The 12,522-nt window shown below is 52.3% G+C and overlaps 1 protein-coding gene and 1 pseudogene across 6 annotated transcripts in view; one reads left to right on the top strand and one right to left on the bottom strand.

Annotated features, from left to right (window-relative positions):
• Positions 1 to 12,522, bottom strand: part of RGS14 (regulator of G protein signaling 14) — a 25,260-nt gene extending 12,738 nt beyond the window's left edge. For all 5 annotated transcript variants that reach the window (XM_081293769.1, XM_081293770.1, XM_081293768.1 and 2 more), the window contains exons 1-9: positions 12,363 to 12,522; positions 4,493 to 4,514; positions 4,125 to 4,303; positions 3,666 to 3,758; positions 3,430 to 3,573; positions 2,925 to 3,068; positions 2,683 to 2,794; positions 2,129 to 2,241; positions 1,466 to 1,669 (exon numbers count right to left, since the gene is read on the bottom strand). In XM_081293769.1, coding sequence (XP_081149895.1) covers positions 1,466 to 1,669; positions 2,129 to 2,241; positions 2,683 to 2,794; positions 2,925 to 3,068; positions 3,430 to 3,573; positions 3,666 to 3,758; positions 4,125 to 4,303; positions 4,493 to 4,514; positions 12,363 to 12,407 — 1,056 coding nt within the window. In that variant the 5' untranslated portion in view covers positions 12,408 to 12,522. The remainder of the gene's footprint in view (positions 1 to 1,465; positions 1,670 to 2,128; positions 2,242 to 2,682; positions 2,795 to 2,924; positions 3,069 to 3,429; positions 3,574 to 3,665; positions 3,759 to 4,124; positions 4,304 to 4,492; positions 4,515 to 12,362) is intronic.
• Positions 6,888 to 7,403, top strand: LOC308652421 (transmembrane protein 126A-like; annotated as a pseudogene). Its single transcript has one exon. The product of its transcript is annotated as a transmembrane protein 126A-like (transcript).

Here is a 12,522-nt window from a genome sequence, read left to right as displayed (position 1 = left end):
CAGGGGTGGGGAGTGTGGGAGGGAGGGGGACAGCCTCTCCCAGACAGTAGGCCTGTGCTGTGTGGCAGGGACAGGTGGAGTGTGGGTGGCAAAGTTATATTTAGCTGGCATGAAAACCCATCTGGGCTACTGGCAGCTGCTCTGGTGGCCTGAGATCAGAGTGGGCAGAGTGCCTCCTACTGTTGCCCTCAGAGCCCTGCACTCCAGGTCCCTGAAGGTGCCTGCAAGAATCGACCTCCAGACCTTTACTTAAACTCTTTCATCTGCCTGGAAGGTCATCCCTCACAGCTGTCAGGCAAACTCTTCCCCATCCTCATCAATTGCTGCCTCTTCCATGCAGCCTCCCAGACCCTGGCCAGAAATACCTACTTGCCCCAAGAGACTCCCTCTGGAGGTTTGATTCCTCCTCCTAGTCATCTCTGACCTGGCTCACCCCCGCTTGTGAGCCTGGAGGGCAGAACCTGGGTTTGGATCCCTCAGCTCCTCTACCTTACCAGGGCTTTGGGACTTGGCTACTAGGTAAATGAAATCTTGATTGTCCCCTGGAATGCAGCATTGTTCCTTCTCCTCCCTCACTGGATTTTTTTTTTTTTTTTTTTGCTTTTGTTTTTGTTTTTGGTTCCAGGCAGGGATTGGACCCCCTGGCATTTGACCACTGAACCACATCTGAAGCGCTTTATTATAATTTATTTAGAGACAGGGTCTCATTGAGTTGCTTAGGGCCTTGCTTTTGCTGAGGCTGGCTTTGAACTTGAGATCCTCCTGCCTTAGCTTCCGGAGCTACTGGGATTACAGGCATGTACTACCAAGCCAAACCTGGGTGGTTTTGTTTAAAGCAAATTTTCCCCTAGGCTCCTCTTTAAAGCTTAATGCTAGTTTGCACTTAAAGGAAAGTTGTTCAGGGCTGGGGTTGTGGCTCAGCGGTAGAGTGCGTGCCTAGCACGTGTGAGGCCCTGGGTTTGATCCTCAGCACCACATAAAAATGAATAAGTAAAATAAAGGTACTGTGTCCAACCATAACTAAAAAATTAATATTCAAAAAAGAAGGAAAGTTGTTCAGAGGTTAGGTGCAATTGGATGCCCCGAGTGGCAGAGGAGGTGAGGCTTCTCCCCAACTGGCAATTTCAGAGGTGGGCCTGTGTGAATGACAGTCTGAATGGTGGGAGTCAAGCCAGGGGATCTCAGATCTAGCAGTGACTTTTCCGGGCTTTACCTCCCTGACCCATCACAGTAGCTGGAACCAGGATGGCATGGAGGGAAATAGGCTTTTTGTGGAACATGGGTGGATGTTCAAGTTTAAGTGAAATATTGGTACTGGGGTCAATTTGGAGTTGGCATGGGATAGGTAGGGTTGTGGTACAGGATGAAGTTAGAAAGAGGGTGGTGATAGGGAATGGGGTTAGAATTAGGGTTTGGTTTAGTGAATTGGGAATTGAGTTGGGGTCAGGCCAGATCAGGTTCACACCTGCTCGTTGCCCACCAGGTAGACCTTGATGTCAGGTAGAGAGAGGCCTCGTTTCTCACAGATGCCTGCCAGCATGTCTCGGATAGTGAGGCCAGGTCGGGCCAAGGCCAAGGATGCTGTGCCATCAGGCAGGTACACACAGCAGTACTTCCCTGGCCGGCTTTCACTGTCTCCCTCGGTGCTCCCAAGGCTCTTCCGGTGGCTCTGATTGTGGGCAGGAATTGGGGAAAGTTGTTTGTACACATGCAAGTTATGCAGACACAGAGACAGGTAAGCTCACCGGGGCATACACACAAGCCAGGACACACCTGGAGGCAGCTAAGAGGCATCCTCCTAAAGGAACAGAGGCATGCACACCCAAGCTTGTGGGCACTCAAAGACAGTTACACCCATTAACACAAATATATGCTGTGTTCACCTGGACACCCACACATGCACACACATCTGCCAGCTGAGGATATGCACCCATGACAAGAATGGGGACCATGAAGACCTCTCCGGTGAGGACAGGGAGAAATGAAGGAGTAGGAGGGATTAGCTTTTCAGGGCAAGTCAGGAATGGAAGTGGGAACATTAACTGGGAACGACAGGAATCACATAAAGGACCTCTGCATAATGGTCCTAACCTGTACCGCACTCCACTTCCCCGGGCAGTCAACTTACCTCAGATTTGCTGCTGACAAAGGCAAGGAAGCCGAGGTCCAGACTGGCGGAGGAATTGAGGGAGCCCTGAGACTCTCGGCGTAAGGCTGAGTTTGCGACCCCTCCAGATAGCTCTAGGGGAATTGGAGCGATAAGCTGGAATAGCCCACTTCCCTTCATCCATTCCTCTGCTGAAACCGCTTCCCCACTTGAGGACCCTGTTTGGAGCTATCTTGCAGAGGCCCAATGTGGAGTGGGTCGCTAGAAGTATTGCTACTATGAAGGTCTCCCTAACTTCTGGGGATTAGTATGGGAACAAACCACCCAGGGAAAGAGGTGGTCTCAAGGACCTGCATCTCTTTCTTTTTCTTTTCTTTCCTTTTCTTTTTCTTTTTCTTTCTCCTTCCTTCCTTCCTTCCTTTCTCTTTTCTTTTCTTTTTTTTTTTTTTAATTATTGTTTTGTTTCTTTGTTTCTGACTTACTGATTGTTAGTGGGCCAAGAAGGAGGAAGAGGACATTCCCAAAACTTGTCCAAACTCCCCCACCCCTTCTCTAGGGCCCGCTCCTGCTCTCACCTTTACGGAAAGACTTGCGGAGCGGGCGGCCACCAGGACCCTCAGCTAGTGGCAGGTGCCCCAGCTCCTCCACGCCCAAAGGCAGCGACTTCCCAGGTTTCAATTTCGGCTTCTGCGGGTACAGGGATGGCCCCAGCGCGCATCCAATTCACGGGCTCACACGCGCAGATCTACACTCAGCGGTGTTCCCTCTTGAAGAGAGTCCGCTGGGAACCCAGCCTCCCACCGCCCCTCATCCTCACCTTCCTCGTGGTGTCAGGGCTGCCGAGGCGCGAGGAGCCAGGTTCCCGCAGGGGGCGCCCCTCCGCCTCGGCCAGGAGGCACTCGCGGTACAGCGGAGATTTGACAAAGCGGGCGTAGCTGTCGAACTTCATCAAGTTGAAGATCTACCAGACAAACATGCCGAAAGTAAGCACGGGGCTGGGTAGGTGGGTCTCCACGCCCCTCCTGGTCCCAGGTCCCGCTCTCAGGCAGGCTCCGCCCCCAACCGAGGAACAGAGGTATGCACACCCAAGCTTCTGGGCACTCAGACAGGTACACCCATTAACTCTTCCCAGCTTCTCAGTTCCAGATGTCCACCTCCAGGGTCTGCCCCCCTCCCCAACTCAGGTAGGCTCCGCATCCAAGATTGCCCCCTCCACACCGTGGCTTAGGCTCCTCCCCTGCATCTGACCTCGCCCCTCCCCATTTGTCTCCTTCCAAGGCCACGCCCTCTCAGCGCAGGCCGCGCCCCTTGACACCGCTCACCTGAAGCTGCTGTGCCCGAAACATATCCGGCCGGGGTTGGGCCAGCACCTCCTCGCCGAGCCAGGCCTGCCGGTCGATATTCACGGGACTCAATGCCTGGCTGGATAGAAACTCTTGGTAGATGTTGCGGGCTTCCTGGGCTAGCTGGGGGAGGAGGACAGGGGAAGAAGTTCAGGGGACAAGGCCCAGATCCGAGCCCCACCCCTCTGACCCAGCTCCCTTTTCCCCCAGCCCACCTGCTGGGTGTCGCTGGCTGGGATCTGCTGGAAGCGCTCACAGGCCTTCCAGAAAGTCACGTTCTCCGCGCTGAACTCCTTCTTCAGGAACTCCTGGGAGGAGGAGAAAGGGGGAGGCAGTCAGGCACAGACTGGGAGATGTGTTCAAAGTGACTAGGACAGACACAGGGCCAAGAGACCAGCCAGACAGATGAAGGCCAGACAGACAGATGGCTGCAGATCCGGAGGCACACGGAGAAAATAAGAAGCAGAGATGAAAACAGATAGAAGGAAGAAGAATTCCCAGCTGGGAGAGGAGGGAGGGTGCCAAAGAAAGGCTAGATGGTGTAGAGGAGAGAGAGGAGCCCCACTCTAACCAACCTGAAGTTCCATCCATGCCCTCTCCCACGATTCCTGCCCCTCCTCCTGCAGAAGCATCTGCCATCTGCCCTTCCCATCTCACCCCATCCCAGAACTTACTGTGAAGTAAGCCAGGCCCAGTGGGTCTTGCAGCAGCCGCTCGAAGGATAGGGCCCAGCTGGCCACAGGCTGCTCCTCAGTGGGGAAGGGGCTGCTGGGGCCACTGGGGAGGCTGTGGATGCTGAGGGAGCTGCCTCTGCCCTCACCCTGTCCCTGGGACCCCGCTGTGCTGCTCAGCTCTGCAGGGGGATGGACAAGTTGGGGTAAGGCCGGCTTCCTTCCCTGGTCCCAGGCCCCACCCCACCTCCAGGTAGGCATCTACTCAAGAGATACCTTCTTGGAAAAATCTCAAGTGGCAGAGTATCCCCACTCACTTCCACCTCCCTCCCCTCTGCCCCTTAGCCAGGTCTCCACAGTCTGTCACTTACCTCCATCTGAGACAGCCAGAACCTAGAAGAGACCCAAGGTAGAAAATCAGAGCAGAGCCCAATGAGGAATTCCAAGGGACAGTTCCGACCTCCTGGGAGCTAGAACTGCGTTTTCCACTACCTGGAGAGTCATGCTGGGTGTCTCCAGCCAGTCACTGCTTGGTCAGGGTTTTGCTCAGTCTGCCCAGGTTTATTTTCCATCATGCGCCAAACACTGTATGCTGGGACTTATGCCAGTTAACTTTTGGTGGCCCCTGGTTCTCTCTTCTCCCAGCCCTTGATGGATGAGCCTAAGTGTGCATAGCAACTTTAATCCTGTCTCTGCCACTTACTAGCTGTGTGACTTTGGGTGAATCAATTCACTTGTTGGCCTCTATCTGTAAATAAGGGATGATGCTAAGAATAGTAACTTCCTTCCTGGGGCTGTTGTGAGCATCTGAATCAGTTTAATATATTTATGGCATATAGAACCACTAGTGGCAAGCACATGAAAGGCTTTATCAATACTTGCTGTTGTCTTGGAGGAAGGAGAGGTCTCTCTAGTCAATGATCTGTTATTACAACTGTTTCCTCTTGAGGTGCAGGGTCTACCACAGGTCCCATCCCACCTTGGGCAAGGCATGGGGTACTATTTCTATAGATTAGAACATTGGATCTTAAACTTTAGCATAGAATGTCCAGGAGGGACCCGCTGTCAGAAGTTCAGTAGATCCAGGGTGGGGGCCTGAGGCTCTCCATTTCTAATTAGCTCCCGGATAATGCTAATGCCACTGGGTCACACTATGGCTAGCACTGCTGTACAGGCCAACTCCACCATCCCCCACAACACACATGAACTGACATCTCTGGGAATCCTAATCATTAGTGAAACAGAAAAATCTTCCTCTCAAAACTGTTAAGTTTCTTTTTTTTTATAAATATTTATTTATTTATTTTTAGGTGTAGATGGACATAACACAATGCCTTTTATTTTTATGCGGTGCTGAGGATTGAACCTGGGTCCCGCCCGTGCTAGGCGAGCGCTCTACTGCTTAGCCACAATCCCAGCCCCACTGTTGAGTTTCTTTAGGTTCCTTTCCTACCTTCCTATCAGCTCCCTGGATTCCTCGTGATCTCCTACCCATATAGGGTGGCCTCTACCCTTCTCTAGCTCTGTCCTGGCTCTTTGGCCACCCCAGCCTTCTCCCAGATCTCCAGCTCCAACCATATGTAGCTAACTTCCTGCTAACATTTCTACCAAGTGAGCCATTCAAACTCAGCCAATCCAAATGGAAGCCCCCCCGGCTTCCACCAAAACAAAGTACTGAATCAGCTTCCCTACATTCCCTGTCTTTCTTCCCATCACTTGAGTCATCCCTAATTCCTCCCTCCTTCTCACCTCCTACATTTTTATTAGGACCTGTCACAAGAGCTTCCATCACCTATTATTTACATTCCCATTGGAAACAGGCCTGGGGACATTTCCCCCAGGAAGTCTCCCCTGCCCTGTTTCCTTTATTCCTGGCTTCCACCACAGTAACACCCAGGTCACCGAGTAGCCATCTGTAAGCCAAATCTTATTATTATACTGTTCCCAGAACTTTCTTTCTAAGTTTAAAGGATTTTTTCACACTTAAAAATTGAGAGATTTTATGTACAAACCCAACTTTCTGTCTTCTCTTAAGACTGTGATGTGCCAAGTGTTCCGAGTTTCTTCCCAGCACAGCAACTCTGACTGGCACTGAACTGCCACCATCTTCCCTAGAAGGAACTCACAGCACTCAGAGGCTTTTGGGCCAGTGTGATATATCTACATTGCTTTGAAAGCAATGGAAGGTAGACATTGCCCCAGTCAGCCTGAATTCAAATGTATGCTCTGTAACCTTGTTAAAAATAATAAATTGGGCTGGGGATGTGGCTCAAGCGCTGGTGCGCTCGCCTGGCATGCGCAGGGCACTGGGTTCGATCCTCAGCACCACATAAAATAAAATAAAAATGTTGTGTCCACCGAAAACTGAAAAATAAATATTAAAATAATAATAATAATAATAATAATAATAAACCTCTCTGTGCCTTACTTTCTTCCTCTCTAAAAATGGGGTGACTTTAAAGGGTTGTTTCCATTTAATAAGTTAAATAGACATAAAGAGCTCAACAGATTATCTGGAAGGTAATAAATGTTCAAAGAACATTATAATTATTGTTGATGCCTGATACTGCCCTTTTCTAGTTTTATGACTTTGAATTCCTCCCTGAGCTCCTTCTCCCATCTGATGCTTGGAGTAAGAAGTTGCTGGTGTCAGCCAAAGATGGCTGCACTGGGGAGGAACAGAGTAAAGGTTGTAGCTTAAGCCCCAGCGAGTTAGAGGAAGAACTGGAAAAGCACCTGCTGTTGGAGGAGAGCAACGGGGTTAAGATGGAAAACCATAAACCACATGATACTCCCAAGGGAAACTCAAGTTTTGATATCATAGCCAGCAAAATTGAACAACTACCAGAAGCAGAAAGGAATCTACCTGAACATGGATCTCCATATGTTGGACTTAATGCTGCTGCCTGTGGCTAATAGCAAGACAGACTTTTTTGACAGGACTTACATGGAACACAGGCCCAAATAGCGGCTGGTTTACCAATGGCAGTGCTCCCAGTTTTGGCAGGGAATGCATCTTTCAAAGGTTTTGTGATTTGAATTGTGAAACCTGTACCGTGACTCGGGGTGGGCTTGTTGGTTTGTTTTTTAGGAGGTCTGTACCCTGTTTTCTTGGCTATATCTGTAAATGGTGGCCCAGCAGCCAGGTATCAATCAGCCTTGCTACCAGAGAAAGGAAACACCTTAATTTACTGGATTAAAACTTCTAAGCCTGTTTTCAAAAAGATGTTATTTCCCATTTTACTTCAGACTATGTTTGCAGCATACCTTGATTCTAGATAAAGGCCCTTCAGTACCTGAACTTCACCTAGAAATCCACTGATTTTAAGCAAATGTGCATACAAAAATGAAATTGTAAAGATTAAAAAAAAAGAAAGAAAGAAAAAAAGAAAAGAAGAAGTGCTGAGCAGGAGACAAAGTTTGCACAGAGCGTGAGACGCGCTCCTGGGCACACCACGCCCTGCAACCCTCCCCAGCCCCGCCCTCGGGTACCCTGCCTCTCCACTCCCCCAGGTGACCCGCATCATCAGAGTCATCTCCCCCAAAGAATGTCAGTGCTACCTACAGTTAGAGGATAACTCCTGGGGACGGAAGGCAGGTGACAGCAGGGACACGTGGAAGCGCTTGCCCACCCCACTGCGAGGTCCCTTTCCAGCCTGCTTTTTGCCTTTCTGGCCGCTTCAACATCCCGCACCTGCCTTCCCTCTTCCTCCCCCGGGGAGGCCGCCCTCCCCCAGTCCTCCTGGAGTCATCGCCCTCCCACTCCACTCCACCGGGGCTGCCTGGTCTTGCGCTTCTCGACACCCCCAGCCTCTATCCTGCTCCCCAACTTCTCAGCCTCTCCTTTGCGAGGAGCCCTCTCCTTTGCAAGGGCCAGGAATCACAGATTCAGCAAAAGGGGCAAAAGGTGCGAGTCCAGAGCAGCCCACGCTCCCCTGGGTTCAGCTCTCAGAGGTTTCATTTCTACATTAAATTCAATAGATGGTCTGTGCCCTTAAGCGGAGTTCTCCAGGCCCCGCCCCTCCCCATGGTCCCATTCTGGGACCCGGCCCACCCTGACCCTCCTAAGTCTTGCAAAAGGTGCCAAGGTACAGTTAAAACCCTACCTGGGCCTGACTAAGAACCCTCCAGCCTCCCTGTTTCCCTCCCCCTCACCTCCACCCTACACTTGATGAAACTTTTCTATTTTCTCCACACCCCTACCCACTCCTGCTTCCTACTTTGCTGTTTTCTCTGTCTGAGAAGCTGCTTCTCCACATGCCCCCAAATGTTCCCAGATCCCTGCCCATTGACCTCAGTCATCATTAAATACCAGTTCCTCAGAACTGACCTTCTGGCCTGGCCTTGGGCCCCTGTCCCCAGGTGTGGGTCTCTCTTCCCTGTGCATCTGGTAGCTCCTGGGGGGTGGGCCTGGTTAAGGAGAGGGAACCCATCTGAACCCTCCTCTCCAAAGGCACCCTCTTTTTCAGAGTCCCAAGCAGCCCTTAGGGCTGTGGCCCAGGCTTTTCCTTCATCCCGCTTCATGCCAGTCACTGGAAGCCCCAGCATCCGCCTCTGCCCCCTGAAGTTCTTCATCTGGAGCCCCTTTTGCCTCACTAGTTGTTGACAGCACAGTTAGGACTGAGCAGGTATAGGGACAGAAATCTAGAGCTGGGATGGAGTAGGGACAGAGTTCAATTCCAGCTTTGCCATGGCGGGGCAAGTAACTTCTCTTGCCTAACCCTCAGTTTCCTCCTGGGTAGCAGGGGGCTTGGCATTCCCAACTTCCTCAGGCTGCTGTGAAGGTTAAATGAGGCCCTGGATGTGAAATCAACAGGTGTGTTTTGGTAAAGCTGCATTAAGTGGCAAAGTGGGGTGCAGATTCCTCCAGGCCAGTGCCTTGACCTGCACAGGCTAGCAGGCCTGGGGAAGTCTTGTTGAGCAGGGCTGGACTCCCTCACCGCTCACTGGCCTCTGCCTGCTGGAGGAGAAGTGGTAAGTGAATGGAAGAAAAGGGGAAGACAGGGTGAGGAAGGGTGTGGTGACCAGTGACACCCTTGACCACAGTTGGGCTGCAGTTTGCCATGCTTTGATCTTAGGAAGCAGGCCTCAGGGACTGGATGGCACCTGAGGGATACTAAAGTGAGGATGAGGTTCCAAATTTCCTGAGCTCCAACTGTGTGACAGGCACCCTTTGGCAGTTCACACCTGTGTTCTCACTCCATTCATGTAAGAATGTGTAAATTCATCTCTGCAGCAGGTATTGTTGCCCCCATTTTAAAGATGAGGAAACTGAGGACCAAAGAAATCAGAGGTGGGAAGAGGCAGAGCTGATATTAGATCCCAAGTTGTCTACCTCTGGAACCTGAGTTCTTTCCTACACTGCTTCCCTCTGTGAACAGGGGTGCTGGGAGGCTCAGGAGGGGTAAAGGGCCCGTGGTTCCTCTTGAACTGTGTATGACCTGTGAAGGGGTCAGATCTAAAAGGGAGGGTGATTTACTGACATCTTCTGTCCTAGACACCTCTACCATGGTCTCATTTCATCCTTGAGAAAATGGATGCTCTGAGAGTCTTTCTGGGGATGTCTACACATAACCCTGGTTGCCTGTTCCCTTCGTCCTAAGCCAGCCCTGTGTAGCTGACCCCCAGCATTGGCCCCTCTGTATGGCCATCCTGCACTGGAGCACTTGACCTTAGGCTGGACACCAGGAACACAGAAAGAGATGCATGAGATTTATGAGGTAAATCTCCTTGGCAGGAGGGGAACACTAACCAGGTCCCCCTGATGTGACAGAATGTGATAACTGCCCCTCGCCAGGCTTCACCTGAAGCCTCCCCTTGGTCCATGTCCATCTACGCCCACTCTGTTTGCCCGCATGCAGGCTTCTCTCTATGCCATTTCTCCATCTGGCTTTGGGGACCGTCTTCTCTATGGCATGAAGTTAGTGGAGAAGTTCAGTTCTTCCTGCCAGGTCCCCCTCAGCTTTTCCCTATCCCTGACCTGCAGCTCAAACGCAAAGCTGAATTTTATTTCAGTATTGATTTACCCATGTCTTGGTGCCTTGCCAGACTGAGAGATGTTTGGGGCAGAACAAGGGCCCTTGGCTCCAGTCTTAAGTGCCTCGCAGAAGGGGCAGCGCACAGCAGACCCCGAGGAAGGTTGAGTGAGCAAGAGTTCCCAAATGAAGTGGCAGCTGGGGTGCATGGAGATATTCCTGGGAGGGGGCTGAGAGCCATCTCAAAGTGACAGTTTCATTGCAACTCCCTGACAAGCTGAGTGACAGAAAGATGATGCTGAGAGCTGAAGCTGCATCAGCAGGGGATGACGAAGGATGGGGGTGGCGGCAGGCAGAGGGGAGGATCAGAGCCAGGCAATGCTGAGGGGACGGGTCCAGATCTGACCCTTCTACTCGACAGTTGACCTGGGCACATTTTTCATTCCTCTGAGCTTCCCTTGGGATGTAACTTTTGGAGGGAACCAGACGCCTGGCCAACAGGTGCCTCTCCATCCCCATCCCTGCCCAGTTGCCCATGCCTGTCCACCCCTCCCTCCCCCAGGCAAGCACAGCCTCAAAAAGCTGCCCAGTGGCCAGCCAGCAGCCAATCTGTGACCCTGGGGATTCCAAGAGCTGACAGAGGGAGTTCAGGAAGGGTGAAGGTACCCTGTGTGTGTCAGCCTCTGCAAAAAGCCAGGATATTGACTGGACTGGGGACAGAGCTTGGGGACACCTCCCTATTCTGAATGACTTTTGGGTAGAGCAGCCATGCATGGCACTGGAGGGACAGAGGCTGGGTCTATCCTTGGGCCCCACGTGCTGCCCTGCAGTTCTGGGCACTGTTCCAAAACATCAATCCAGCTGCCCTTCTGAGCTGGGCCTGGGACTGCTCCTCTGTGGTTTTGTAGCCTGGACATTGGGGGAAGGTTGAGCAAAGCATCATGCCCCTGGGCTGGAAGTGCAAGGCCCCATGGTCCTTGAACTCTCACAAAGTTTGGGTGGTGGTAAAGATAGTGAAGTGCAGTCGAGCTAGCTTTGGAGGATTTTTCTGTCTCCCACCCAGCTAGCCTGGAGATAAACAAAAAAGGGATGCCGGAAGGAGAAATGGAGACAGATCTTAGAAACTGGAGGCAGGGGTGGAGCTTGGGAGGTGGTTCAGCTTGTTGATGAGGCAGGAGAGCCTTGAAGAGGGGCTAAAAATGTAGGGAGCATTGGACTGACATTTGCCCCGCTCTTGCAATGGATCAAGGACCTCATGTTCATCATTCTACTTAGTCATATCAACAAGACTGTGATACATTTCAGGCTCCTCATTTTACAGATAAGGAAACTGAGGGTCAGAGAGGACCTCTGCCAGTAAGGGGCAACAGAGCTAAAACTGAAACCCAGGTCATTCCAGATCTACTGAATTTGTCCTGTGGTACTAAACTAGGGTCCAGTTTGGGGGTGCTGCACACTATCTGGCCTTCCTGGAGTTGTTGGGGGTAGGACTCTTTTAAGTGAGCCAGAATCAGGGGAGAAAAGGAGGTTCAAAGCAGCCTGCCCCCTCTGCTGAATGAATGAAAAGAGCCAGAACCTTTGAAGGCAATTCTGATGGGGTGAGCAGCTTGATAGAGGGTATAAGGGATGGGGCAGCTGAAGCCAGAGGCATCCTAATCCTCAGCTACCCCCACCCTTCCTGAAAGCTCCAGAACAGGACAGGCAGAAGCTGTCCAACCTGGCCTGACCTTGCAGACCCATCCGAGGCTGCCCAAAGAAAATTAGTTTGGGAATAAAGCTTTCAGAGCAGGGGAAGTTAGAGAGCAGTGACCCAGTAGGGGCTGCCCCTAACCTGACCTTGGGTACCTGGGCATGGAGTGAGGAGGGGAGGGCAGGGACTGAGTGAGAAGTGGGGGCCACGGTAGAGGTGGGCAGTGGCCAGGGACATGTCAGGTCTCTCTGCTAGCCTGGGGTGCAAGCTGCTCCCAGTGGGGCCACACCAGTAGCAGGTAAGGGAGCAGCACCCTGACCTGCATGCTGGACCAGAAGCCTTTGCCCACCCTGCCCTGGTCTCACCCTCAGGGTTACACCAGGCTCCTAGCAGGGCCATCTAGAAGGGTCCCGGAGCAAGGGCACCAGGTCCACTGCCTGCAACTGTTTGTCCCAGCTTCGCCCACCTGCTGGTAGCCCATGGGCTCTTACTTGGCCCTGTTGGGTATGCCTCCTGGGCTCCACCCTGGGTGTGCCCACCCCCTCCTTGTGGCCCTGGCCCATAGCCGGCACTCACCATGCGCCCGTTGGGGACGCCCAGGTGCTTGGGCTTCCCTGGCATGCCGCTGCTGATCACAGGTCCCTGCTGCCAGGGCTGCCCACCATGGGGACTGCGGGCAGTGCCGGCCAGAGCTTGCACAGTGGCAGGCAGGCGTCAGAGAGAGCCCGGCTCTGTT

The sequence above is a fragment of the Spermophilus citellus genome, assembly GCF_964194105.1.
Source record: "Spermophilus citellus genome assembly, chromosome: 1".
Classification (NCBI taxonomy): Eukaryota; Metazoa; Chordata; class Mammalia; order Rodentia; family Sciuridae; genus Spermophilus; species Spermophilus citellus.
This window is presented reverse-complemented; position numbering and strand designations above follow the sequence as displayed.